The following is a 27701-nucleotide window of genomic DNA, read 5'->3' on the forward strand; positions in this document are numbered from 1 at the left end:
CCCCCCCCCCCCGCTCCAAATCAAGTTAAAATGTAAATATCTTAATCGAGTTAGGCGGAGGAGTTTTTTCAGTAGTTGATGGAGGAGTTGAAGAGACAACAATCAGCTGAGCTGGTTCAATAAGTATCTGGCCTAAACAAACTGCTCAGATATGAGCAAATACTTCTTGCCGTATATCAGCCTCCCCAAAATGTGGCTTTTCTGCTATGATAGGCCATTTTTGATGCTTTTACACTACTGCATTCTGCAGTCCTTAGCAGTTTCTAGCCCTTTTGCAATGCATAGGGATTTGAAGTAATTCACAGTACGCTGTAAGAGGGACTTTTAAAAACCATCAGAAATGGCACAGTTTTAATATATGCAATATGCCCTTCCTCATGAGGAAGGGCACTAAATAAATGGAAAGTGATCAACAGGCCTAGAACTAAAAACTTTTTTGCAAGTGTTGCAACCAGCTGTTCTGTCAGTGCTTGAATAGTGCCTGCAGCGGACTTTGTAGGTGGGGACCAGTGTTGCAATCTGTGTTCACTAGAAAACATATTTTGCAAGGTCTTCTCATGGAGGGAGAAAAGAGCCCAAGCCAGGTAGCAGATCCATTGCCAGGCTCGTTTGAAAGGGCAGCAACAGCGCAAATGAAGAGGAATCAATGAAGATGCCAGATCTCAGTTTACTGAAGCAGTATGCCTCCTCCGACCAGCGTTTTAGCTCGCTCCCCATACCTTCTGTTAGCACAGCTGTAGTTCTCATACTGAGAGACTTCAGATTGACTTTCTGTTTGGCTTTTAAATGTCCCACTGGAAGTTGTTTAGCTGACTTCCTTCCAAGATGATCATCAGATTTAAACTAAACAAGCACATCATGGGTATAATTAAAGCCATTATCAGATTCCCAAAATATACCATGTGGAATCTTTATCATCTGGTGTAGGAATACATATGTTCACTCTTTCCTCCTTCTACACTGCGATGAGTCATTTTTCAAAGTGCATAATTATTAAATTTCCATTCTCCCCCTGCATCTACTCATTGCTTTGGAAAATAAGAACAAGCTAGAGCAACCATATGTGACTTATAAATTGCTCAAACATGACATGTTAAAGATTCCTTTTTTTTTCCTTCTAGGTAATTCCAAAGAATAAGTTTGTCCTTGTGAAATTTGATACACAATATCCTTATGGTGACAAACAGGATGAGTTTAAAAAGCTGGCAGAGAGCTCAGGCTCCAGTGAAGATCTTTTGGTGGCTGAAGTGGGAATATCAGGTGAGAAACTCTGAACAGATTAGTACAATAAGGGTTCTCGTGGAGGAAATAAAATTCACTGGGATTTCTGCTCCAGATAGGCTTTGAGTTAATTCTGATAACGAGAAACTAGACTGGCCCAGCCAGTCAGACTAAAACACTGAATGCGCCTGGTCTGGCTAGTAGCGAAGCTGCCTGCTTTGTGGCTCCTGCGATGAGTGTAGGAGTGCTGCTTATCTTATTTCGGCTGGTTAATGAAACAAGTCAGCCCACGTTGCTAAATTGAATGCCACCCTTCTCATTCACAATTTGTTTCGTTTTGTTTTCCTGAGAGAAACCTTTTGGTTCATTTTCAGGGAACAGGCCTTTACAAGAATCATGTTTTAACCTGGTCAAACAAAACAAATGCTGTATTATTAATTCAGTATAGGAAACCTTCCATTTATTGCTGATAAAGCACAGATAGTGATTATTGCATATTGCACTACAGCTGGTGTAACTTGATGTTCTTGTAATTAGCTTTAAGAGAAAAGCGGTGAAGAATGAATCCCTATCACCTTTCTTGTTCTTGCTCTGTGGATAGAATTAAGAATTTAAACTTACAGGAATTGTCTTACTGGAAATTTCACCCAGGCCAACATCTGTAAACATGCATGGTTTTACCTGTGTAGACTAGTTGAAATCCCTTTAAAGTTATGTTTTCTGTCCTCAAGAATACATGCAACTTATGTAAGATCAGATAATCTCTTGTAGCTTGGCATGCTGTCAGAATAAAATGCATACGTGTACTCTCTCTGCACTTAGATTTGGAAAAAAATCCATTCAACCATAAATCAAATAAAATCGATTAATAGGGCAAAACAAGAAAAAGATCGCTATTGATTTCCCATAAGGAGGACCAAGTTTGTGGGTAGAGGTCCCGCTGATGTCCTTAGACTATCACAGTCACAACAAAGTACCACTAGAATCTAGTGTTTTTCTTTGGAAAATCTAGCGATGGTTCACCTTGCACAAATGACTTTCTGGAGTGCTTTTGTTTCAGTGTGCGGCCTTCCCTGCAAAGAGGTTATTAGGAAGCGTTGAAACTATAGAGATGAATATTCATTGGTTTGGGGAGGAAAGAATCCCTTTTTTTTTCTTTCTTTCTTTTTATTAACGTAATGTGCTATGTTTTATTTTCTCTTGACAGATTATGGTGATAAGCTGAACACTGAGCTGGGTGAAAAATACAAGCTGGATAAGGACAAATACCCTATTTTTTACCTATTCCAAGACGGTGACTTTGACAACCCCTTACCTTACACTGGGCAAATCAAAGCTGGGGCTATTCAGCGCTGGTTGAAGAGTAATGGCATCTATCTGGGGATGCCAGGCTGCCTGAAAGAATATGATATGCTGGCCAGCAAGTTTGTGAGCACCACTGAAAAATCGGAACGCCAATCCCTCCTGAAAAAGGGGCAAGAAAGTTTAGAAAAAACAAAAGAAACAGATAAGAAGTCAGCTGAGCAATACTTGAAAATTATGAGCAAGATACTAGAGCAGGGAGAAGAATTTGCTGCTAATGAAGTTGTCCGAATCACAAAACTGATTGAGAAGAACAAAATGAGTGACGGAAAAAAGGAGGAGCTCCAGAAAAGTCTCAATATCCTTGCTTCTTTCCTGAAAAAGAATAATGAAAAAGATGAGCTCTAGTATGTTGGAGAACTTTGTACAAGCTGTGAAACACTGGCAGAATCCTAACCAGTTCTCCTATACAGGCAAACTTCCCGTTGACTTCAAGAGAGCAGCAGATTTCCTTCTGATATTCTCAGTTCATTAGAAGATCAAGAGGAAGACATTCCTTTAAAAAAAGAAAGAAAAGAAAGTATTCTAAATGTTTTAAAAAATTACCTTAAAGCAAGATGCCAGTATTGTGTAATACTATTAAATAACAGTGTTAAAGTAGACAAAAAAAAACACTGGATTGTCCTGAAGCACATTCCTGGTGGTTTTTACAGCTGTTCCCTGACAAACAAGAACAAAATTCAGTCTCACATTCCGTCTTATATGTTTTAAAAGGTACAGACTTGGTGCCCCCCTCATTCCCATCTTTCCCTGTTTTTTAGTGTCTCTCTGCTTTATTCTCTTTAATCTCCTCCTCCTCATATCTGCTGTTTTCCCGGTAGTGCTACTTGTTGTCTTGTTTTCCTTACCTGTTGTTGACTAAGTGACCTGTTGTTTCCTTTTTCTGCTTTCTCCCTCAGTGGCTTCCATCTCTATTTGGCTTGGGTAGCAGCCAGATGTTGGTGCACTCAGTAAAGACAGGTTCTCTGCATATCAGAGCTTGCTCTTCATCTTCTGGCCAGAGCAGCCATTACAGGGAATGTTCTCCTGAAGTCTTTTTTGATATCCAGGCAGAGTGAGTGATTTAAGTCCTAAGCAAGGGCAGAATCTTTCTGAGGTGCTATTACACTTAGACTTGCCAGAGTTTATGCAGAACTGTGATTTTTTTTTCAAAAACTTGTAACTTAGGCAAATCCAGGTGAATTTCCTGTGGCTGAAAAGCACATCTGATGCATGTGCTTTTTACCTGTCCTTCCCCTCCAAACTTCACTTCCCAAGTTCAAAATATGTGCGAGAGGGGGAGACAAATAAGGACATTTAGAAAGTCTTGAGCAGTAGTTAATGTGGATAAAATATTTTTTCTAACCTTGTCTTAAAAAATGATTGACACTATCAAACTAAAGCTTCAACAGCATTTGGCAGAGTGTTAAATATTTGAAAATAAGGTCTTATAACAGGAAGCGTAAGCGTTAATGTCCTTATAACCCCTATCTATAATGTTTTAATAAGGGTACCTAAATCCAGAGATCAGCTCGGTCCTAGAAGCTGTGACTGCATGTGTGGTTCATACTGTGTGGAATTCAGATGGCTGCTGTAAGATGCTATACTGCTGATGAGGGCTTTAGAGAGTCTGCAGAGAAACATGTTCTGTGCATTTTACCTTAAGAGTGTGCTTTAAGCTAAGCAAAACTGATTTCTGTGGGAGCTTTGCTGCCTTTTGAATCCTGGGGTGGGTACAAGGAGCAGATACATTTTATCTTGCAGGGGTATTAATAAAGCTACAATAAAAAAAAAAAATCTGGTTCCAATTAACAGCTGCTCCTTGCACTGCTTTCTGGAGAAACTGCTGCTACCCTCTGGGGTTAATAGGGAAGGCAAGGACTGATCAGCCAGGAGATGATGCCATGTGGAAGAGAGAGGAATGCCCCAGAAATGAGGGGTTTATAGCACGCTGTAGCACATCCAGGCTACAGGCTCCTAGGCAGGTGGGCTTCGGATGCTGCCCTTCATAGGGCCTGTGTGAAGATGCTTCCCACGTTGCTCCTGAGGAGACAGTCCTTCCCCCATGGCCGTGGGGCAGCGCTCCCTTTACTCCAGGCCTCGGGGAACCCCTCAGGGAACCTCCGTGGTCCTAAAGACGAGGCTCCCTTCGCGGTGGAGGCGGGACGCCCCCTCAGAGGCGCCGCCAACCGCCACCCGCGCGCCCGCCTTAAAGGAGCCCGCCGGGGGCGCGCGCACCTCTCACGGCTGGCCCCGCCCTCTCGTGACGTCACCCAGAGGCGGTGCTCCGGAGGCGCGATGAGTGGGGCGAGGCGGCCGGTGCGAGCTTATTGCGGGGGGGGGGAAGCTAAGCAGGGTCGCCTCGGGTCAGATGCTGGAGGGGAGACCCAGCGCGCAGGCAGCTGCAGCCTCGGGCCACGTGGCGTAGAGGGCGGGCGGGGAATTTCTCCTTTAAACCTTCGCGGGCCGCTGTGGTCGGCGTGACTCGGGGTCTCCATCGCCGCGAGAGCGCGACAGAGCCAGCCGCGTTGCAAAGGGGGGGCGGGCGCTGAGCAGAAGTTTGCACCGCGGCTTGATTAGATCACGGAGTAACCGGGGCGGCGGAACCCCCTGGCGCTCACCTAGACCGGGCCGCTCCGAGACCCCCGGGCCGCGGGCCGGTGCAGGCGGCTCCGCCGCGGGGCCGGGCGGGGCGCGGGCGGCGGCGGCGGCGGCGGGGCGGGGCGGTGGCGCGGGCAGCCCCGGAGCGGCGCGGAGCGGAGCGGCGGCGGCGGCGGCGGCTGCGGCTGCCCATGGCCCTCCCGGCGCCGCTGGACGGGGGCTGGCAGGAGGTGAGCGACCCTGCCTGTCCCCTCTCCTGGGGGACCCTGCTTGTGCCCTCGTGGAGGCCCTGCCCTGTCTCCTCACGGGGCACCTGCCCTGTCCCCCCCTCGTGGGGGCCCTGCTTGTCCCCCCTCACGGGGCACCTGCCCTGTCCCCTCCCTGAGGCACCTGCCTCCTGGGACCCTGCCTATCCCCTCATGGGGACCCTTCCTGTCCCGTCCCTCACAGGGACCCTGCCTGTCCCCTCATGGGGACCCTGTCCCCTCCCTGGGGCACCTGCCTCTTGGGGACCCTGTCTGTCTCCTCATGGGGACCCTGTCCCCTCCCTGGGGCATCTGCCTGTCCCCTCACAGGGATCTTGCTCTGTCCCCTCTCCTGGGACCCTGCCTGTCCCATCCCTCACGGGGACCCTGTCCCCTCCTGAGGCACCTGCCTCCTGGGACCCTGCCTGTCCCCTCCCTGAGGTACCTCCCTGTCCCTCCACAGGGATCTTGCCTTGTCCCCTCTCCTGGGACCCTGCCTGTCCCCTCATGGGGACCCTGTCACCTCCCTGGGGCACCTCCCTGTCCTTCCACAGGGATCTTGTCCTGTTCCCTCTCCCGGGACCCTGCCTGTCCCCTCGTGGGGACACTGTCCTGTCCCCTCTCCTGGGGTTCTGCCCCGTCCCTTCCACGCGCACCCCACCACCCCCGTCCTCTCCCCACGTGCCCCCGCTCAGCCCCTTCGCCCGCCAGCGCCTCCTGAGCCCTCGGCGCCCCAGCTACATCCGCGGCTCCGTCTCCTGTGGCACTGGGATGCCTGGCCCCACCACGCCAGCGGCCCTGGGCAAAGGGGATGGGGGCGTCCCCCTCGGACGCGGCTCCTCCGGCCCGAGTCGCGCGTTTGGGGCCGGCTCCCTGCGTCGCACCCGGAGAAGGGCCCAGCTGAGCTCACCCCTCTCCTCCTCCTCCAGGTCTACTCGGCTCTCCAGTGGATACAGTTCACCATGGCCATGCTAAGGTAGAACGTGCTGCTAAACCTGCGTCCCTGGCACCAGGGATGGCCCGGGCAGGTCGCCGCAGCCTGTACTGCTCCTTCGTGCCGGCTCGGGAGCGCGATCGTCGTGACGCTGGTTTCCTCAGGAATAAGAGAGCCCGCTGAGCCCCAGCGACACGGATGTGCTCCTTTTCCAACCTGTGCTTTGTTTTCTCAGTGTTATAGGTTCCAGCTCAATTATTGCCTACGCCATCTTTCAAAACGCCGTGCGGTCCCCCGAGGTAAGGGCTGCACCTCCGTTTCTCTCTCTAAGTCGGGGTGTTGGCACCCTGCAGGTGGATAGTGTGCGTCGCAGAGACCTGCGTGGGCCAGGCGTTCTGCTAGGAACGGTTACGGGTGTCGGGCTCACATGGTTAAACTGTGTTTGTTGCATCTGGGAGGCAAAGGGCTTTCCAGGATTTGGACTCTTTCTCCACGGCAGGGAGTTTAAGAGACTGACCTTGAACTATGCCCACTCAGGGAGAAGCAGGTTCCTCAGCACCACGCTTTCTGCAGCTCAGGCTTTCAGGTGCCGTGCCTGGGAATGGGGATTTGTTTAGAGTGACCTCCTTTGTGGAGCAAAAAGCGTGGAGGGCTGAGGACCTGTGTGTAGAAAGCTGCTGAAGTGTAAATTGGATATGCCCCTGGAGAAAATGCATTTACAGGTCATTGTCTTTGGGCGTTTCTGAGTGGTTTTTACAGGCAGGTGTGCTCCTAAAGCTAGTATAACTCAAAGGTGCTGTAAAGTCCATACAAAAACAGAAGAGGCTGAAAAGCAGTTTGTTGTGCTGAACTATGCAGAGAGGCGTGTCCCGACTTTGAAAAATTTGTCCTGGCCGTGCAGAGGAAGCATTAACATTTCTAATGCTAAAGCGGTGAGACTCGGTTGCAAACCGCGCTCAGAGCAGGCCTGTCCACCCGTGCACGGCTGATCCGGCAGGCATGCAGTGCCCAGCGTGTTCAGAGTTCATCACACACGCACAGATTGCATGTGCAGGGAATCCCATGTGCCTGGGAGGCATCAGAACTACTACAAGTGCAGAGCCACTGGCTGGCGGGTTTGCAGTGATCGTGGGCCTCCATCCGAAGGCTGTGCAGGCGCTCCAGCCCTCTTCCCGGGATGCATTGGAGGCAATGCGCATGCACCGAGCTGATCTGCTCTGGCAGCCCAGTGTGCAAACCATGCACGTAACAGGTTACTGCTAAGAGCAGGAGAGCGCAGCTGGCAGATCTGTCACTGTAGAGCTGTTTTGCACCTTCCTTGTTTTCACAGCTCTTCATACATTGCAGGTCTGTTCTGCAACCCAAGGACCAGGACTTTCAGGGAAGTCAGTAAATCACCCTCAGAGAAGGGTGGCGTGCAGTCAAGCTCACAATTGGCACATCGCTGGATGTAGTAGGGTGGGAAGGAGAATGTGTCTGGGTTTGCAGGGCAAATTTGCACCGCTTACAGTAAGCGGGGCAGTCTGGCTCCCGGGTGGGCAGCCTCATGGAGACAGTCTGCCCAGCATGTTGCGATTGAGCTGCGGCGGTCCCGGGAAGGAAGGAAGGAAGGCAGGCAGGGAGTTAGCGGCCTTAGGGCTGAGATGGACAACCTTCCTGAGGCTGTCCCGCACAAGGTGCGTATCCCTGCRCCACGGAGCACAGGGGAGCCCCAGATGCGGCTCGCTCTCCCGGTGGTGCCGGATGGAGCTGGGTTTGACAAGCGCCCCAGCGTGACTCAGCAGCCTTTGCGGGTTTACTTCCACGGCTAGGAGTCTGCATTACTCAGGAGCCCTTGTGCTATTAGTCATATGACGGGGCCGTGGCTTGAGAGCCGCGCTGCAACGGCTTGTGGGTTGCACATGGCTCCTAGCCGCAGATGGGCCATTCCTGCTCAGGGAGCCCAGATGTTTCTGCTCAGATTATTATTGCAAATCCGTGCAGGATGCGATGGATACCAGCTGGATTGGCGAGCCTGCATCAGGCTGCCAGGCTCCTGCCCTGCTGCCAGGGGGATGCGTTGCTGGTGTTTCAAAAGCAGCAAAATAGCCTCCCCTCAGCCCCGCTCTCCTGGTCCTGTGGGCAAATTTGTAAACAAAGGGGCTGGGAGAAATCTGTATGGGAGCTTGTTGTAAACAGCTCATTCCCTGAGTCATGAGACTCCAGAGTAAAATGTTTAAAAATAAACAACTCCGGAGGCTGAGAGGAGAACAATATTATTGCAACTTCCCCTACTACCCCCAGCCCAGGAAATCAAATACTGAATTCTTGAAGCTTATTTTCTGTCTCTGTGGGGTCAATTACACCTTCAGCATGTGCTAAATCATTCAGAAGATATGATGGCAAGGAATAAACACAGGGTTTCCTCTGTTGTGGCAGCAGGTTTTCTATAGGCAGACGTCCCTGAGTGGTGGTTGGACACAGCAAGATGAACACGTGTGCTCTGGCCAGGCAGCTCATCCGAACCATTACGTCTTTACGTTCCCTTCCTCTATTTTATAAATACCTTTTTTTTTTCCCCCCTTTTGCAAGTAAGAACCATTCTGCCTTTTACTTACAGACTATGTCATCTACTTCTTTATTTAAGTTTGTGCCAAAATAGCTCCTCAACCAAACAGCAGTGCTTCCCTCCAAAGACACTTGTTCCTAGAGAAAGGGGTCGCCTGTTCATTTGCAAAAGTTGCTCCTTTGCTTATTTCAGAGCTGCTTAGTTTTAACCTGCCACATTCACTATCTGGAAGTCATCCCCAGGCTGTCATCCCTGTCACTGCCTGCCTGTGCTTCAATTCTGCACTAGCCAGGGGAAGACTGGATTTATAATTGGTTAAAAGAGGCATTTGTAAATGCAATGACGTGCAAACTAGCTCCAGATATTTAGCTAACAGCAGCAGTTTGATTGAAAGCAGAGGGCCAGCCTTGCTGCTTAATGGCCGGATGGAGCCTAGGCAGAGCCCAAACAGGATCTTCCCTAAAACTGTGCCATAAGGACAGGTCTAGTTCTAGCAGATTTGTTGCTTATCAGTCTCACTAAGCTCCTTGTCTTTACTCACAGGAAAGAGACAAGTATAAGACACCATGATGGGTGTCAAACATTTACTTAAAGGACAATACTGGGGCAAATTTCACCCAAAGGCTCAGTTCTGTGAAACAATCTTCCCCAAATAAAGGCCTCTTGAAATGTTTTCATGCTGTGTTTAGCGTTATAATTTCCCTTTGGGAAAAAAGAAGCCATAATTTTCTCTCCAGGATGCTGAAAATTAGGTGCCAAAGACTACAATTAAGAATGTAGACAATTAGGCTAGCTTTCCTGAGCGGCTGCTCTCCCAATAACAATGAAAATGTTGGCCAGAATTTTGCACAAATATTTTCCTGCAGTGTTTACAGTCCTAAACGTCTCAGCTTTTGGCCAGTGCATGAGAACTGGAAGTGGACTGGAAAATGCCATTAGAGGAGACACGATTGTTCCAGCAAGATGCAGTATCGCATATGAGCAGTGTGCAGCAGAGACCAGTGGCTCTCACAGTGGAAATTAATTTTGCATATAAAATGGTTTCAGCCTTAGTCACCAACTGAAATTACTTGAAAGACACGGGAAAAAAGTCTGCTTCAGATTATTTCAGACCTGAAGAAATCTGTATTTTCCAAAAGTTTGATTTCCGTATTAGCTGATTTAATAAACAACATCACTTCTCCCTGCAAACCTGTCCCATTCTGCAGAATCATAATATTCTGGACCTTTAAAATGTTTTCTGTACGATTTGATACTGCTCCTGGATCCTGGGACATTGGTAGTGGCAGAGAGAGCGCTTAGAGCAGAGTGTCTATATTGAAACAGCCCCTGAGTGCAAGAATCATGACAGTTTTCTTGCGCAGGGAGAGCTGCCCTAGCAGAATAGCTGGGAGGTGAAAGCGTATCTGGACAAGGGGTAACGCTGCTGCTGTAGGCGATCCTGGGACTGTTGCAGACATTGCCCGGACCTGCTGACCACTTTCACTTTTCCCAGGTTCGCCCTCTTTTCTACCTGAGCCTCTCTGACCTATTTCTTGGCATGTGCTGGCTCGCTGGGGCACTTCTCTATAGCACGCCGACTTCCAAGGAGGATCTCATCTGCTATAACCTGCAAGCAACAGGACAAGTGAGTAGCCTTGGCATCGCGATTCGTGCTGTTGCTTTGCGCTCATTGCCACAGTTATCGTCCCCGGTGATCAGAGCAGGGCTGCGGGCGATTATTTCCAGCCAGGCTTTGGCAGAGACTCCCTGTGTGAACTTGACTTATCAGGTCTCTTCACCTTGAGTGTAAAACAGAGATAACAGTGCTTGGTTTTAGGTAGATCCAGTTTGTGGCAGGCAACGAGGAAGGCAAACGGAGCATGGGATTTTGTGGTTGCAGTGTTTGGGTTGCTTGTGTAAAGAGTCGATGGCTCTTTATCTATTTCCTGTTGGACAAGTGCCAAAGATTATCTCTGTGTGTCCTGCACTGCCACTTTCTATTCCTCTTAATGCTTCCCCCATTCTGGGCAGGAACAGACACATTCTGCTATTCTCCTGAGCTCGGACCTGTGATGTTACTCATGTAAACGACCCTGCAGCCTGTGATCCTGCTGCCCTGGCCCTATCCTCGCTCCTGCAATCCCGGGGATGTTCACTGGTTCTTCTGTCAGTGCGAGCTCAGCCCCATGCCCCAGCAATTCGGTTGCCTTCCAGGGCTCTGGGCCGATTTCATGTGCTGGAGCCTAATTGTAGTGGAATGAGTAAAATGTCCTTTTCCTGATGGTTTGCTTTTGCTTCACTGAGTTCCTATTCCATTCTTTAGGGTTTGCAAATCACTGCTCTCGAAAAACTCTGCAGGGCACAGCCTAGCCTGAGCCAGAGTGGTGGTTTGCAAGTGGTGATCTTTGGGGTTAACAGTTTCCTTTTAAAGGGCCCACAAAAAAAGTGACTGGGAAGAGCAAGCGGTACCTCCTGTGGGCTTGTGTACCTCACTGGGGAGTGCGATGGGACCCACAGACGGGAACTGAAATGTCTCCACTGAGTCACAGTGCCTGAAGCTGGAAAGGCTCTTCATGTACCTTAAGAGAGGACAGGAAAGTAACTGTGTGTGCGGCCTGCGAGAGCGCTCACACTGCTGTGTGTTTGGGGATGAGTGCCTGCAGCTCGGCCTTGTTTTAAGAGCTGTACTTGAGGGTAAAATCGTATTACTCACGATGGCAAGTACTGCACCGGGAGAGCAGCTGTTCCACTTCTGATTTCTCTGGCTCCTCTATGCTGCTTTAGAAGCAATGCTATACGTTCACTTTGAGACAGGGAGCAGGAAGGTCTGTGTAATTTGGCCACTTGGGAATGACGCAGAGCAATATCAAAGACGATTTCCAGAAGATGGTGTAGGGGAAAATAAAGACAGCTTAGGAGAGGCTTTGCAGAGCCTGAACATGGAAGGAGCATGCAGGACTGAGGGTATTTCTGAGGCCTTGCAGAGAAGTTTCACTTGCAGCTGTTAGGTGGAGGACAGTTTTTACTGCTGGTGAGAGCTCTTTAAGGTCCAGGGAAGACAGGTTGCATTGCTGGGACAGAGACAAGTTGGGTATAGACAACACAGCATCATTTCTCAGTGGAGATGCTCTCTTCTTTTCCTTACAGTTTAACCCATAAGCATGCTGTGCCCCCATGCATTTCTGGCTGTTTTCCCTTGCTTTTCCAGCATGTGGCAAGCTTCTCAGGGACACCAGCAAGTGTGGAGAAGGTGGGAGGAGGGCAATGAGGGAGCTTTGCTTCCACACCTGGAAAGGCATAAGTGGCCTTGGGCTCCAGGGGAGTCCTTGCAGGACTTGTCTTTGTCTCCAGCCAGCGGAGGTCAGTCAGGACACTGTGGTGGAGTGTCCAGGGTGCCCACCACGTCCCGAGCTCAGCCACAGGGTTGCCGGGCCTCTCTCCTGTGTGCTGGCGGAGGAGCCAGGCTGGCAGACCACTCCTGGCGGGAGGACTGCAGGGGTGGCAGAGCCAGCTTGCATCTGGCAAGAGTTCTTGCTGCTGTTTGCTCTGGGAGGAATTAAAACAAACGGAGCCCTTGCCATAGCAACTGTGCCTGCATGATGCATGTGACACAGTGCAGGCCACCTTACTAAATGCCCGAACGGTGCCCTTGCGTGGTGGGAACACCTTGTGCGTAGGTAGGAGCTAGTAACAGGTTTGACCAGCGCCTTCTGCAGAGCACAAGTGATCTGTAACCAAATGAAATGAATAAACATCTCCTGGCCCCATCCTGCCTGTGCTGAACACAGAAGTCCTGCAGAGGTTGCATTCCTGGGAGTCTCATAAATATATGTAACTTGTTCACACAAAAACACCTAGAAACTCTAAAACGTACTGCACGACAGGGGTGGGGACAGGCTCAGGACTGCTTAGCAGTGGTGTTTGCAGACCCACACAACCCTCTATGTGATATGTTTGTCTTGTGGAATTGCCTTTAGGAGCAGGGCAATAGGCTTACACAGCCTGTTCACCATCACTTTATCACTGCAGATGGAAGTCCCCTAACATCCATGCCTGTGTCGTAAAGGAGTAGATTGCTTTATTCCATGGACTTTCCTTGTTTAGGCACCAGAGTTTGGTTGAAGTCATGATAATAAATGTAAATAGTGTTTCCTTCTGCTGTTCCTTGACTTTGTCCTTTCCTCCTCCCCGCCTTGCCTTTGTGCTGCAATTAAGTCCAGAGGAGAGATTGCAATTATAATTACACAGTTCTCCCACGTTCTTCCAGTTCAGTTCCAGCAGCCGAATAGCGTCCTGGCAGGCTCCACTTGAGCTGGCGTGCATAATGGGAAGCTGCAGAAGGGTTATAATGAGGGACTCGCATGTCCCCCAGCCCCTGCTTTAGGCCCTCATGCTGAGTGCTGCAGGGCTGTCCACAGCCCAAAAGCTGGCTCTCAGGAGAGCACAACTCCCTTCTCCTTTTGCCAGCAGCTTCTCAGTGGCTTTTGGTTCCCTCTTCCAGAAAAGAAGGCAGAGCTGACATTTTGTGAGCTCTCTGAGGTATTTTGAAGCACAAGAAAATTATCTCTATGGACTGTTTTGATGCCCTTCCTCGGAAATAACTGAAGAAGGGCAACGAACCCTCATTAAACCTCCTCTAATGAACTGGAGAGCCACTGTAATGTTCCGTCTGCAACGTAGCAGCCCCTTGGACTCAGCCTCTTGAGAATCAACCAGGAGAGCTGGCAGTCTCAGCGAAGAAGACCAAGTTTCTTTATTTAGTGATTGCTTTCCTGGACTTACATGGTACCAGGATGACAAATCTGTGCTCCTTCCCTCTTAGGCAGAGGACAGCAGATCAACAGAAAAATTCACTTGCCCAGCCCTTCCTCTTTGTCTTTGCCGTTGAAGCATGTGTTTCCTGTAACAAACACAACACACACATATATAGTATGATTAGGTGGCACTGCTTATACTTGGCTGCCTGGAGCAACCATAGCTGGCCTTTCAGGAACAGATGCAGGGGAAATTTGTTCTGTCATAGGAGATTTCATGTATTTGGTCTCATCCCAAACTAGAATCATGGGCCGTGAAACTCACCGTGAGAAATAGCATTTTATATCTTTTCTTTCCTCCTTTTTCCCATGGAGAAGAAAAGGGTTCTTAGCCCATTAACTCAGACTCACTGTGCAGATATTGTATTCTCTTCCCCCACTTTCCTCTTTAAATATACTATTGTTTTCTGTTTCCGTGAATTCACTGTGTAGTGAGCCCATTATGTGAGGAGCAAATCTAAGTTCAGCATGTGTTGCGGTTCCTAATGGATGTGGCATAAAGGGGGTTAAAGTGCTTTTTCACCCTTTTGTGTTGTAAGGTTTGTGGCCAAAAAGAGAGCCAAGTCAGAAAGACTTTTGTTTGTAGGACTGTCCAGCTATCACCAGCTCTGCTATCCCTGTATTTAGGCCAAATGAAGCTTCCTTTGAGCGGTTTAAGGTGAGAACACCTCCTCAACCTGGCTTTTCCCAGTTCGTGTCCCACTGCAAGCCAGCAGACATGAGCACAAGGTCTCAGGAAGGCCATGGGTGCACATTCATACTGCACCTGCGCTGTGCAGGGAACCTCACCTTTGGTGGTCCACTATGGTGTTTCATATCCTGTCTTTAGCCCTCAGGCTTTGGGTTCATCAGCGATGAGCTAACAGTGCTACAGAAACTATTGTTATAGGACTGAAATCCTGCCTGTTTGTATTTCTCAGATATTCTATGTGGCCTCTTTTCTATATACTGTCAACTACACTTGGCATCTGTACGTGGACCTAAAGATGAAATACAATCAGAACCTTTACAGGACGTCTCCCCTGGTGAGTAGGACAATACAATAACTGTTGGGTACCAAGGTCTAACTGTGGTGTTGTGGCACTTCAGGAGGTGCATACATAACAGCAAGTCTTGCCACTAGGACTCTGCAGGCCCTTCTGCCCTGTGGCTGTATGGATTTGACATATCTTGCCCATGCCACTGAGTTAGCAGCAGAGTTAGGGCTGGGTTTGCTCTCAGTGAAAGATTAGTCTTGCAATACCAAAACAGGCAGTGGCAATGGCAGCGTTCATTTCGGAGCAGAGAAGGTTCAAGATAGGGCATTGGTGAAGTTTTCCCACAATTAGAGGTACAGCAGTTTGCACCAGTTGAGCAACTGGTTTGTTGCTGTTACGGTCTTCTGCTAGTACATAGCAGAGGAATGAGTCTCTAGGAAGGACAGAAAAGGAGGGGGTGCCTGGACAAGCTGGAACTGAGAACTGACAGTTTCTACCTTCCCTGGACGTCATACAGCATTCGAGAGCATCAGTAATATATTGTAAGAGTTTGAGATAGAAGGTGTGACAAAGTGAGCTAGTGATGAAATGACTGGCGGGGTCTGTGAACAAGCGCCAGTTCTCACTTCATCATCACTGGCCTCTATAAAAGCCCTTTTGTGAACCGGTGTAATCGCTGGGAACTGAGGAACAAGGACACAGCACTCAGAAGAACACCCTTTGAGTTACAGGCTAAACAAACACTTCACATGCCGCATGACCAAAATCTCTCCTTGCAGTTGTTTCATTTCTCACACCTGGCTAAACACTGAGGCACCGTTGTTGCTCTGTAACTAGAATTCCTCTGAATGTATTGCTGCTGGACAGCAGGCTGTTGATGTGGCTCTTCTCAATGAAAACATCAGCCCCATTTCTGCATATAGCTTTTCTCTTCCTCGGACATTTGATGTGCACAGCATACTTTGCATCCCCAGATATTTCATGTCTCTGTGCAGGAGCAGCAAGCTGGACAGATCAGACTACATTTCAAGGGTAGGGTTTGGATCCATTTGTAGAACTGATTTATTTTTTGCTAGACTCTCTCAGACATACGTCCTCTACCATAAGTTCTCCAGCGCTACAGAAGTGCCTGTATTGTGTTGTCTTAGCTGGTGTATGGATGCCAGCTGCCAAAGTACATTTCCGGTGGACAGAGACCAGGACACTCTGAATTGTTTGCATTTTTTCATCAGAATGTGATGAGGTTTCTGATGAACAAGGCCAGGTTAAATGAATAAGAAATACAAAAAAATGAATGAGTTTCGCCAGAGAGCTCTTCAAGTGTCTGCTTCTTTTCCAGTTTAAAGTTTCCTTCTCAAATCTTCTAGTCCTGAGGAAGAACAAGTCAGTAAACTTCTGGAAGCAGCAGTTGTTTCTATTGCAACTCAGTGCACAGTGAACCCTGCAGTGCTGATTTGGTAAAGTGTGACTTGCCATGAATCCTGCCTTGGAAAGCACTTCCAAATTTTGCTTGCGTGGCCGTGGAGAGGCAAAGGCTAACAATCTAGTACTATGACCAGGAACTCCTGGCTCAGACAGAAATACCTTCTGCCTGAGCCTTAGTTTCCCCATCTACAAAGTGGAAACAAACATTTGTACTTGGTCTGGGGATTAATCAGCATTTGTAGAACTCTCTGAGCTGCGAAAATGCTCTATGGGAGCCATTTCCTGTAAACCAATGGCTGTATTGAAATGATCATTTAATTAACTCTTTGGACTTTGCAGGTTGTAGATTATGTGAGTTACATTGGCCGAGTAGCAACAATCTTGTCCAGGTAAGACTTAATTCCCTCTGGCAGAATGATACGGTTTTAGTAAACTGGAGCGTTCTGATCCCTGCCCCCTACTTATTTTGAAGCAAGTATTACTAAAACCTGTGTTCATCAGTGACAGCAGAGTGAGCCAACAAACTCAGAGCCAAAGTCTTTGTGTGTAAGGGCTTTTCTCCATCTAACTTAGTTATGACTATATAGCTGCATATAGTTTTTCAGTTATTGCTCACTTGAACAATGTATTCTCTGCATGAATGAAAGTGCAGAAGTTAGTAAAGCTGGTAAAGTGCTCTTCCATAACAGTGTCAATAAAAACAATTTTTAAGTCCTCTATAGTGACAGGAGAAAGAACAAGCAGTGTGTGGGGAGGGGTGGTGGTGCAATAACTGTCCTGTTGTCCTCTCTCCTCCTAGCTTGATCCCTTTTCTTCTGATGGTGCCTGTGTTTTGCCTGGGAAACAGCAGTAATTGCTATCAGAACTTCAGCCAGAAGCATGGGTAAGCTGCAAGCTTCTCTCCGCAACAGCCTCACTGCTTCTGAGCCACAGCAAGAGCTCAGTGTGTTCCCTTTCTCCCCTCAGATGTCTCCTGATGCACACAGAAATAGCTGTGCCCACTAATGAACTCCTAACCCTGAGTGGCTCTGTTTGCCGTGCAATGTATTACTATGGCATTGGCGTCTTCCTCGTTTCCTTTCTGATCAGCTTCATAGCCATTCTGGTAAGAAACATAGTCCATTTGCACTAGGCGTTGGACCCAGATGATAACTGTGAGAGGAAGTCTTGCCCATTTTCATCTTTACGTGAGTCACAGGTCACTTTGCATGCATGATGTTCAGCAGTCTCCCAAGATTGCTTGAATGGTACCATGGGCCAGGCAATGTCAGGGGAAGAACTGTGTGGTGCTGCCTCTCTTTTGGAAGAGTGGGAGAATAGAAAATATCATTGTGCTACCATATAAATCCATCTGGGATCCTGCGTTCTGTCAACCTATCCCAAAAAAGGATTTAGCAAGTAGGGAAGGCTCAGAGAATGACAGCAGAGATCACCCAGTGCATGGGCAAGCTTCTGTACAGCAAGAGACCAAATCCGTTAAGATTCCTCAGTTTGGAAAAGATTGCATGCAAACAGACTACCGTCCACCCAGGAGCACACTGTTGCATGGCATGAAAAGGTTTGATAGATTGTAATGAAGACTTGGCTAAAAAAGCATGAGATACTCTGTACTAGATGAACAAAGCAGATCAGAGCGTGTGCATAAAATACAAACAGCTATATATGCTTATTCTTTTCAGGTTATACTTGTTCAAGCCCGCGGTTTGTACAAAAGGTTTGTAAACTCCACAGGATTCTTGGGAGATCAGCAATGGGCAATGATTAAGATGGTGGAACAACGAGTGGTTTTTTACCCCATCGCGTTCTTCTGCTGTTGGGGCCCAGGTTAGCAGAATACTGAGTTACTTCCACAATATTCTCCTAAGACATGATAGATGACAATGAAACTCGAAACAGTTTGGGTTAAAGCAACACCTTTTTGTCAATCACTTTTCACAGCTGTCCTCCTTGGAATACTGAAGCTGACAGTTTCAGCAAACAGCAAAGTCTACATGGCTCTTTTTATTCTACAGGTAAAACTCTTCATCTGCAATCACTTATGTATTGCCTTCGCTACTTGAACAGCCATATTAGTGTTTGCTTGGTTCTAATCTCTACTAGACAAGGCATGTTTCTAGCCTCAAAGATCACTGCTGCGTGAGCTTAAATCTGATTTATACTTTTGGTTGGCAAATATCTTTCTTAGCTGTTTTATGTTTTTCATAGGCTTGAAAAGGCCTCAGTAACTAAAATCACAGTGTCAGAGAAATCATAGAAAATAGGCCTAGACGAGGTCCCCAGAATTCAGTTAGTTTGTTCCATTCCTATGAAAGATCAAGTCTGCAAATGCAGTTCCTCCCCGACACTTGTCCAGCTGCTTAATGTGACTGCAGAGGCTGCAATTAGCAGAGATGATTAAAATAACTGTGAGATTCCTATATCACATGGGAATGCAGTTAGATAAAATCATGCTGTAAGTGGAGACCTGGCGTAACGTACCAGGATTGACAGCCTGGTATGGAGCGTTGTGCAGCGCTGGCTGACAAGACAGCCCTGATCTCCCTTGTGGTCTCTGCTAGGCTCTGACAGCAGCTTCGCAGGGACTTCTGAACTGCATCGTGTACGGCTGGACACAGCACATCTTCCTCTCCCTCAAACGCAACGCCTGCCGGGACGTGGACACGCAGACTCCTCTCTTGCGCTCCCAGAAGAAGTTCTATGCCAGCACGCTCCCTGCCAGCCCTGCGGACACAGAGGCGTCCACGTCCACTCTGCTGTGATGAGCTCCTGCATCGAAAGAAGAATGAGCAGCCTCCTAACGGTGCCTTGTCACGTTTTAGCAGTGTCAGCCAGAACCAGTCTCTGACTTCCTTGGTCTGAACTGTTTCATCATCAACGAAGTTAAATGTAATGCAGGAAAAGCCTGAGCAGATCTGTCAGAGACAGACACTTTTCAAGGTAGTTATTTATTTTTCAGATTTGTATGGACTTTAAATAGGTTCTTTAAACATGGTAAATCTTTAATACAGACTTTCTCCTTATGGAAGTATCTCTAGAAATGCAGCAAATTATATGTAACAACTCAGAGGTCTGGTGCAGCTCCTCTGAAGGTAGGTGGCCAAAGGACGTTTTACTTCTCTCGGTATTTGTCATGTATTTTCCATTACAACTTAACAGTAAAGCAAAGGTGAATATTTTTAAATCTATGACTTTTAATTTACTATAGAAATGGAAACGTACCATACTAATAGCCAACTGCACTGGAATGAAAAGTTACAATGTAGCACAAAAAATCAGAGCTCAGTTCCATGCTTTGACTTTTCACACATTTCGCTTCTATTCTTCATGCCAACTCCTGCTCAGCTACAATATTAGGAAAAATTTGCTTATGTAACACAACGGAGCACCTCTCATGAGCCAGGTGAGCAGGACTTGGCATGAATCTGCCTATACTCTTCTAGATGCTCAAGTGAATTATTTACTAAGGCCTCACAATTCTTTAAAAAATAAAAAGCATCTTTAGCTGCATTGAAATTAAAACAACTTTATAACTTTTACACTTTATTTTCTAATAGTTTCACTTTTTAGGTCCAAAGCAAATTTATTTACATAGTAGGTAATATGAGAAGAGGGAATACTCAAGTTTTGTGTAATTAACTTTTATACAATTTACACAGTTACTTTGTGTAAATCACTTTATACACATCTCCTGGGACTAGCAGTCCAGCTTCAGGGACATGCCCACAGGGGCCTGCAGCTGATGGATTTTCCACTGCTTTCATTTTCCTTAAACATTGTCTTCTTTTTGCGTACTCTGCTCCTCATCTGCAGAAAGCTCAGTTCCCTTTTGGGCTAGTCTTGTACAGAAAAATGCAACTATCACCGTTCTGTACTTGGTTACAACAACGAGGAGAGCAATCAGAGTGAGGGCAACAGGAATGCAGATCCCTATTGCAGTCCCAAAAACTTTATTTCGGACAACCTCCGCCATGGAGACCACGAGAGGCGGTGGAGGGCCACTGTCCACGCTGCCTCCCAGGCCGTGGAACTGGCAGTCCGGAGGGGCCCAGCCAGCCTCACAGTGGCAGTGTCCAAGGTTGTTGCAAACCCCCCTTCCCTGGCACAAAGCCTTTGCATCACATTTTGTTCTGACCACGGCATCCGTGCATGTCTTGTTAATGCAGATCTTTTGTGGACCACATTTGGTGCCGTCAAGCCCTCCTCCGACATCAGGTATATCTACCCCAGCATGGTAGCCTGTGCCCCAGCACCAGTCCCGGGGCCCTGGCGTCTGAATGATGGTTTCAGGCTCCCCCCGAAAGGGTATTCTCTTTACGTTTACACACTGCAGCCTACCACACAGAGCGTTTTGGGGTTTACATCCCACAAAAGCAACTTCGGACCCATCGCCCCCACAGTTGCCAAATCGATCCCCTTTCACGTTCAGCTTTTTGAAGCAACTTTCTGGAGCACCCCGAGCTTCCTTCCCAAAGATTTTTCTGCACTGGCTGTCATAGGTTGCACATTTTCCCTGGTAACAGTAGCCGTTGTCACTGCATGGCGTCCCGTCGTGAACGTAGAAATCCTCCGGGCACCACTCAGAAGTCCCGTTGCAATATTCAGGCAAGTCGCACTCATCTGCCTTTGACCTACACTTGCGTCCTGCAGCATGGAAGCGGCATTTCTGGCAGCATTGCCCGACAGAGCAGACGGCTCCCGGCTTCAGCCGGCAGTTTTGGTTACAGCAAGGATTGCCTCGGCAATCCAGCGGCCTCCCACAGTCGCACTGCTCTCCCTCGTCTATCACCTTGTTGCCACAGTGCTTAAAATAGAAGAGTCTGTGAGTCTCCGGGATGTTGCGTAAGCAGTCGCCATCACCTCTGTTGAGCAGGTCTACGTAACTCTTAATGCTGCAGTTGCTGAAAGCCTTGGTGTCTTCCAGCGATTCTCCGGTCATGTAGCATTTAGTGGCCTTCCCGCACGTGCAGTCCTTTGCATCATGCTCCATCCCAAGGTTGTGACCCAGCTCGTGAGCAAAAATAATCGAAAAGATTACGAAATCTCTCCGTATATGCGAGACAACACCTGTGTTATAACCAGCATAGCAGATGGTACCTACATATGCCAGCCCAACAACTAGTCCAAAGTCCCTGTAAGTAAATAAATGTGCGAGGTCGTATTTCATCCTCTGAGAAAGAGCCTGATTTGCCCAGTCATTAAAGTTGTTAAGAACATATTCTATATCCTGGCTGTATCTGATGAAGTTGCTGTGTGTCCAGATCTCCATCCCGATCAGACAGATGCGAACCTTCAGAGAATAGTAGTACATTTCTGACAAATTGATAATATCCGTAACCAGATGCATCGCAGCGCTTTCGTTCCTCCCTTGAAAGGAGAACAGGTAGTGGTCCACCACGACAAATACCTCGACGTACCGGGTGTGCTTCAACCTCTGGAAATAATAGTCCTGCGCACTTAAGGGCGTTTTAGCTCCGACCTTACCTTGTCGGTTTTGGATCACTTCGGTCAGTCCACACGTCAGAGACTTGTCCGCGGTCTTCTCCCTTCGATAGAGAAGGTGCTGGAACATGAGGGATCCCGGCACGGGCTCGATGCTGTAGCTCCGGTTGCCGATTTTCAGCTGCCCCCTCAGACCCGAGCAGGCGCTCAGCGTCACCAGGGAGCCCGGGCGCCCTTCGACGTAGCCGAGGTAGTAGCACTCCGGCACGTGGGGCTGCTCCACCATCCTTTCCCCTCCGGGGCTGTAAGTAAAGACGGGCAGGTTTTTGACCAGCAGTCCTTTCTTCTGCGTGAGGTGGACCACGTAGTTCTCCTCCTCCACCTTGATGGCGTAGGACGCTTCGCCCGCCAGGGCTCTCCCTGCCCGGGGGCTCAGTTTCTGCGGCCTCACTATCTCGTAGGCGGCGTAGCCTGGCGGTGGGTGCTGGCCGGCTGCGCTGGCGAGGAGGCGAGCTGCCGAGGCGACGGAGACCCCCAGCGTGAGGAGCAGGGCGCTCCCCCAGCCCGCCGGCCGCCACCTCATCTTCCCCTCCTTCAGCCTCGGCGGAGGCGGTGAGGGCCCTGCCGCCCTCACACGGGCACCTCCGGGCCCCTCGGGACTCTCCAGCCTCGCCGGGAGCTGTGGACACCAGATGAAGGTACGTGTCGCCCCAAAACATGTGTCATCGTCGTTGTCCCCCCCCCCCCGCACCCCTTGGGAAGGTTCTAGAAGCGCCACAGAACCTCCCGGCCGCCATGTTGTGAGCGGGCTGGGCGCCATGTTGGGGGAACAGGCCACGCCATGGCGGGCGACGAGCACTCTCAGTGACAGGGATGGAGCCACCTGACCCCGCGGTGCAGCCTGGGGGGCTGAGCCCGTCCCCCAGAGATGCTCCCCCGCCATTCAGGGAGCTTCGGGGGCCGTATATCCTTATCCCCACTCCCTTCCTCCTCCTCTTCAGGGTGTTCCCTGGCTGAGAGTCACCTGCTCGTTGTGAATTTGGCAATTAATCGCCACACTGAGTTTTAACGGCTTTCCCAGTGAGATTTGGGGACTCATAAACCTCGCTGCACACCCCCCCCCCCCAAATCCTCCACCAGGAGGCGGGGAGGGGTCCCCTGTCCAAGGCTGCCGCTGCGTTGCGAGTTTGACGCTTTATGACCATAACGCTTCTCCCATGGAATTATGAATCGACTCTGACCCAGCTTTACACATGCCGAGGCCCCTTGGCCATTACCTCTCTTCCTCGGCCTGTCTGTAAACAGTGCCCAGGGGCAATTGGTGGGGGTTGAACCCTCCCGCGCTGCCCCGCACACCCACAGAGGGGACCGTGCCCGCCTCCGGGGTGAAATTTGTACCCGGAAAACCCTGTCGCCTACAGCAGAAATTAACCCGACAAGCTAGTCCGGAAGCCCCCAAACGGAGCCCCGCGCACGGCTTGCGGGTCCGCTCTCGGGTGCTCTTTCCACCTGGCTTCTCTTGAGCCAGTGCCCAGGACGCACGCTCCAGCTCAGCACCGCCACGGGTCTTCAGTTTGCCTTGTGACGGCCACGCTGAAGGGCTCCGGACTGATCATTAACCACATCGAGCTGGTGGTGTGCAATTTTTTTTTTTTTTTTTTTGGCTCCGTACCCACTCTGCAGGAACACGGCTCCTGCGCGTTGCCCCCCCCTTGCATCGAGACCTCAGCGGCGGCCTCGCTTCTGCCAGTTCAGCCTGGCAGGGATCAGACGCCGCCAGCAGTTTCTTCGCTTGCCCAAAGCCCTTCCACGAGCTCCTCTCCGAATGATCCTGTCAGCTTTGTGCTTTTCAGAGAGCCATGGAGACCACTGACATGAGCAATAATGAACTATTTTTTTCCTTGTTCTCTCCGTAATTCCTTTATTTTACATCGAAGGATCTCAGATATTTCCCACACAGTTTTTTTCCTGCAGTACAAGCCTCAGAGGCCTTTCCTCCCTCCTGCTTCCTCGCGCTTAGCAGGGTCTGACGTTTTCTGTGTCCTGCGTTCGTTCCTGGCTGCATGCAGTAGAGGAGGCGCTCGCGTGCCCCCAGGACGGGCTCAAAGGCATGCACCCGGCCTGGGAGCAGGGTGCTGAGCAGCAGGAGGCTATAGGGTGTAGAGATAGTCCTATATAGATAATGTGGACAGTCTGCAGCCCTTCCACTGAGATGTCAGGGATGGTCCAGGACCCAGGAGTTTCCTTGCTCGCAGGGACGAGCCCATGCACTTTGGGGACTGACCGATGAGTGAGGACGGGGCCTCCCTGCTGCAGACCCCCATAGATGCCCCAGACACCTTCTTCCTCTGCCTGTGTCAGTTGTCAATGCAAACTGGTGGGATGGTGTCCAATTAACCTGAGTCTCCTTGTCATTTTAGTCAATGATGTCTTTTTCCTACCGAGGTCATTCAAAACTATTTCGTTTTGCTGTTCTATAAACTGGAAACTGAGGTCCCCTAACTGTACGCATGCATCTAAATCCATTTTACATGAATCCGCTACAGCTGGGAGTCTGGATCCAGTGAATGCCTGAATCCAGCCTCACCACTGCTGCTGTACGACTCCTGTGCAATGGCGTTTTGACTCTCCTCTGGTTTAGAGCTATCTCCTTCCTGCTGGTTCTGCACATCCTCCTCAGGAGGCTGTTCTTGCGACCGGAAGCATTTGGCTAGTCTGTTTAATGCTTGGGTTCTTCCAAGCATTTTCATGAGCAAAATGGCGAGTGCTGCAAGTACCAGGAGAACAGCAACAGTTATTACCATACTAGCCATGATTAACCTAAAAAGCCCCTTTTTAGTGACTGGTGCAGGCCCACTGTCAATGCTCCCTCCAAAGCCGGCAAACTGGCAGTAGGGAGGCGCCCAGCCGTCGTCACAGTGGCAGTTTCCTTTAGTGTTGCAAACTCCTTTTCCTCTGCACGTTCTCTTGGAAGAACAGTGGGATGTCAGGTACTTGGCCTCAGGGACACACGTCCGGTTAATGCAGATCTTCTTCTCACCACACTGCGTGCCATCCTCAACAGCTCCAGCATCTAAAATGCCCAAGTGGTAGTCTGTGCCCCAACACCAGGTATCGCCCACCGGCGTTTGAATGATGGTTGTGTGATCTTGCAGCCAAGGTACGTGTCTAATGTTTGTACACTGCATCCTCCCACACAGGACATTTTCTAGCTTACACTTCTCAAATTTGCCCTCTGCCCCACTCCCCCAGCAATTGCCAAACCGATCCCCTTTCATGTTCACCTCCTTGAAACATTTAAGTGGAGCAGGTCTTGTTTCTTCACCGAAGATATGAATGCACTGTAACATGCGAGACTGGCATTTGCCTAAATAACAGTACCCATCCTCGGCGCACACAGTCCCGTCTTGCATGGCCATGTCCACTGGGCAATGTTCAGATGTCCCACTGCAATATTCAGGCAGGTCACAGGGACTGGTGCTCTCCCTACACACTTCTCCTTCTGGAAGAGGCTTGCAATTCTTACAGCAGCCTCCAGAAGTGCAAATGGCTCCTTCCTTTTTTTGACAGGTGTTATCACAACAAGGGTCCAGTTTACACTGTGCCGCTGAGCCACAGTCACACTGCTCCCCAGGCTCCAGGATGCCATTCCCGCAACGCTGTGGTGTAAATGGCATTACTGATTCTGGGGCATTATCCAGACAGTATCCTTTCCCTGATGCTATAAAATCAAAATAGTGCTTAGTGCTGCAGTTGCTGAACTGATAGTTCACCATGCTGTGTGCGTTCATGATGCATTTAGAGGTGTTTCCACACGTGCAGTATTTGTCATCATGCTCCATGCCAATGACATGCCCTAACTCATGAGCGACCTGGGCAGCAGTGTGCATATAAGTCTGCTTTGCAAATGATGATACAACAGCAGAGGCACGTTTTCTATCACACACACTGGCAAAGTTCGATTTGCCACCCATGTGCAATGTTCTTGTACCATGACCAAAGTCCAGTGCAGCGAATAGACACCCCACATCATGCACAGTGTGTGCAAGGCTTTTCTGCTTCCGCCAAAAATTAAAATTATGAAGAACCTCGGTTATGTTTTTGGAAATACTGATAGGGTTCTTCTCTGCCCAAACTTCCAGTGCAGTTATTAAAATGCGAAGGCGGAAAGAATAAAACAGCCCATCCACCAGGTTGATTATTTCAATAACTTCCAGTGTCACATTAGTTATATTTTTACTAAAGGCATCAAACCCTTCCTTGTCCACCACAACAAGGAGCTCCAAATACCGCGTGTGCCCCCAGGGCTGGAACAGCCTGGTCGCTATCCCAGCGCCCGCAAATTGTCTCCCTTCGTTGGATATTTTGCACATTATCATTTCAGGACTTGTGTCCTCCCTCTGCAACAGAAGATGCTCAAACGTGGAGGAATCTGCCAGGGGCTCAATGCTGTAGCTCAAGTTTCCAACCTGCAGCAGGCCTCTGAGCCCCGAGCAGGTGCTCAGGGTCACTGTGGAGCCGGGGCTGCCATCCACGTAGCCCTGATAATAGCAATCCGCTGCCACGTGGGGCTGTTGGACCACAATTTCACCTCGGGAGTCACGAGTGAACACCGGGAAGTTTTTTATTATGAAGTCTTTCTTCTGCCTGAGGTTAATAGTGTAATCCAGCCCCTGAACGTTGATGATGTAGGACACTCTGTCCTGGCTGGCTTTCCCGGCCTTGGGGCCAATTTTCCTCGGGACGACTATCTCGTAGGCAGCGTAGCCCCAAGAGGGCTGGGGGCTGCAGTCTGCCCGGGGCGGCAGAGGCGCCAGGAGCAGAAGGGAGAGGCCCAGCCGGAGGAGCTGCGCCCCACGGCCTGCCGGGAGACCCCTCGGCACGCCACCCGCCTGCCTCCGGTTCGGAGACATGGCTGCTGCCTCCCAAGCTGGAGCAAAGAGAGGAAAATGCGGACTTCGAGACGTGAGAAAATCTGCTGTTAAGTCAGCAAGAAGGAGCCCGGCTCAGCAGCTAGCTGGGGGCCTCGGGATGTGCCAGACCGTGCTCCCCAACACCTTCCCTCCCGGGGCCGCCCCACCGCAGCCTCCCCTCTTCCCCCGCTCAGCACACAGCCAGGCTCCAGCCTCCCTTTACCCAAGGCGCCTTTTCTTAGCGCTCCCTCGGCTACCTGTCCGCCAGGGCACCGGGACGCGGCGGGAGCCAGCCAGCCCGGCTTTCGGCTACATCAGCGCGAAGCGGCGCAGGGAGGGACGCGGTGCCGGGTGGCAGAGCCGCTGCTGGGGTTGGCAGCGTCGCCGCACGCAGCCGTTTCTGCCGCTCCGCTTCGAACGCAAACATTCTGCAGGGAGGCCGGAGCGGCACGGCACAGCGCAGCACATGGCCCCCCGCCGGCAGCAGCCCCCCCATTAACCATGCTGTGCCCTACTTGGGCTGACCCCGTTCGCCCAGAGTTACGAGTCCGCGCTCCTACAGCAATTTGTTTAAAAGGGGATTAAGCATGCCTAAGCGGAAAGCCGTGGATTACAGGGAAACTAATAAGGCTTTGGTTGCTAATGGGGCTTTTGGCTTCAGCGGTGAGACCTTCGGTGTCTGTTGACAGACATCCTTGCAGGGCACAGCACTGCCAAGTGCACGTCACCGAAGGCTTAAATGATTTGAGGGGAATTTTCTTCTCCTCGGAAAGGGAGATGCACACTTTGGGCCATGCATCCTTCTTCTATGAGCAGGGGAGCATTTTTCATCTGCCGCTTCGACACAGCACTCGACAGCAGTTTTGCAGCTTGCCTGGCTTCCTTAAACGTGCCTGGGATGCTCAGGAGTTGTTCTGTTCTCCTGCTCCCCTTTCCAATGCTGTGGGTGCTCTGACAGTCCCTCGCTCTCTAGCACACTAACAATTCCCCAAAGTTACTGAGCAGACAGATGTTAATTTAAGCCTTACACATGAAGATGGCCTGAGGCACCACTGTTGCCTTGCCGTCTCTTTTCAGCGCAATTTTTGTTCTGAAACGCTCATGTGACAATGGCATATTTGGTTGCTGTCAAAAAGCCAATCAAAACATGCTTTGGGGCAATAAAGCTCTTTCCAGAACGGAAGCACACAAGTGCCATACTGCATTGGAAGGAGTCGACTGTAAGAGGCGAGGAGAAGCACCCCAGCGCTTGCAGCAAGTT

The 27701-nt window shown here is 49.7% G+C and overlaps 4 protein-coding genes across 6 annotated transcripts in view; 2 read left to right on the forward strand and 2 right to left on the reverse strand.

Moving 5' to 3' along the window:
- ERP29 (endoplasmic reticulum protein 29) overlaps positions 1-4359 on the forward strand; it is a 5089-nt gene extending 730 nt beyond the window's left edge. The window contains exons 2-4 of the mRNA XM_026060360.1: positions 408-442; positions 1122-1260; positions 2429-4359. Of these exons, the coding sequence (XP_025916145.1) occupies positions 408-442; positions 1122-1260; positions 2429-2931 (677 nt within the window). The 3' untranslated portion in view covers positions 2932-4359. The remainder of the gene's footprint in view (positions 1-407; positions 443-1121; positions 1261-2428) is intronic.
- A 50-nt stretch (positions 4360-4409) lies between these two features.
- TMEM116 (transmembrane protein 116) lies at positions 4410-19263 on the forward strand. Of its 3 annotated transcripts, none has more exons than XM_026060357.1 (11): positions 4410-4547; positions 6338-6384; positions 6578-6641; positions 10386-10517; positions 14607-14711; positions 16428-16477; positions 16888-16971; positions 17055-17193; positions 17768-17912; positions 18027-18100; positions 18647-19263. In XM_026060357.1, the coding sequence occupies exons 1-11, from the start codon at positions 4467-4469 to the stop codon at positions 18845-18847; spliced, it is 1122 nt and encodes a 373-aa protein (XP_025916142.1). In that variant the 5' UTR covers positions 4410-4466; the 3' UTR covers positions 18848-19263. The 3 variants fall into 3 exon arrangements, with proteins under 3 accessions (XP_025916142.1, XP_025916144.1, XP_025916143.1); XM_026060359.1 differs by lacking the exon at positions 4410-4547 and adding an exon at positions 4829-4881 and having other exon boundaries at positions 16419-16477; XM_026060358.1 differs by lacking the exon at positions 4410-4547 and adding an exon at positions 5315-5393 and having other exon boundaries at positions 16419-16477.
- Positions 19264-19356: 93 nt separating this feature from the next.
- LOC112963380 (disintegrin and metalloproteinase domain-containing protein 9-like) lies at positions 19357-22252 on the reverse strand. The gene has a single exon (XM_026060356.1). It carries the CDS (start codon positions 22108-22110, stop codon positions 19855-19857), a length of 2256 nt encoding a protein of 751 aa, XP_025916141.1. The 5' UTR covers positions 22111-22252; the 3' UTR covers positions 19357-19854.
- Positions 22253-24067: 1815 nt separating this feature from the next.
- On the reverse strand, positions 24068-26440 carry LOC112963344 (disintegrin and metalloproteinase domain-containing protein 21-like). The gene has a single exon (XM_026060280.1). It carries the CDS (start codon positions 26438-26440, stop codon positions 24068-24070), a length of 2373 nt encoding a protein of 790 aa, XP_025916065.1.
- Positions 26441-27701: the final 1261 nt, after the last annotated feature.

The sequence above is a fragment of the Apteryx rowi genome, unplaced genomic scaffold, assembly GCF_003343035.1.
Source record: "Apteryx rowi isolate R43461 unplaced genomic scaffold, aptRow1 scaffold_168, whole genome shotgun sequence".
NCBI lineage: Eukaryota > Metazoa > Chordata > Aves > Apterygiformes > Apterygidae > Apteryx > Apteryx rowi.

What these genes read in the sequence shown, in the direction of transcription:
- TMEM116 (XM_026060357.1), top strand. Translation starts at nt 4,467, where the DNA reads ATGTGGAAGAGAGAGGAATGCCCCAGAAATGAGGGGTTTATAGCACGC. An exon ending in ACCTGCAAGCAACAGGACAA is followed by an intron (nt 10,518 to 14,606) that starts GTGAGTAGCCTT and finishes TGTATTTCTCAG; the next exon opens with ATATTCTATGTGGCCTCTTT. An exon ending in TTTACAGGACGTCTCCCCTG is followed by an intron (nt 14,712 to 16,427) that starts GTGAGTAGGACA and finishes TGGACTTTGCAG; the next exon opens with GTTGTAGATTATGTGAGTTA.
- LOC112963380 (XM_026060356.1), bottom strand. Translation starts at nt 22,110, where the DNA reads ATGAGGTGGCGGCCGGCGGGCTGGGGGAGCGCCCTGCTCCTCACGCTG.
- LOC112963344 (XM_026060280.1), bottom strand. Translation starts at nt 26,440, where the DNA reads ATGTCTCCGAACCGGAGGCAGGCGGGTGGCGTGCCGAGGGGTCTCCCG.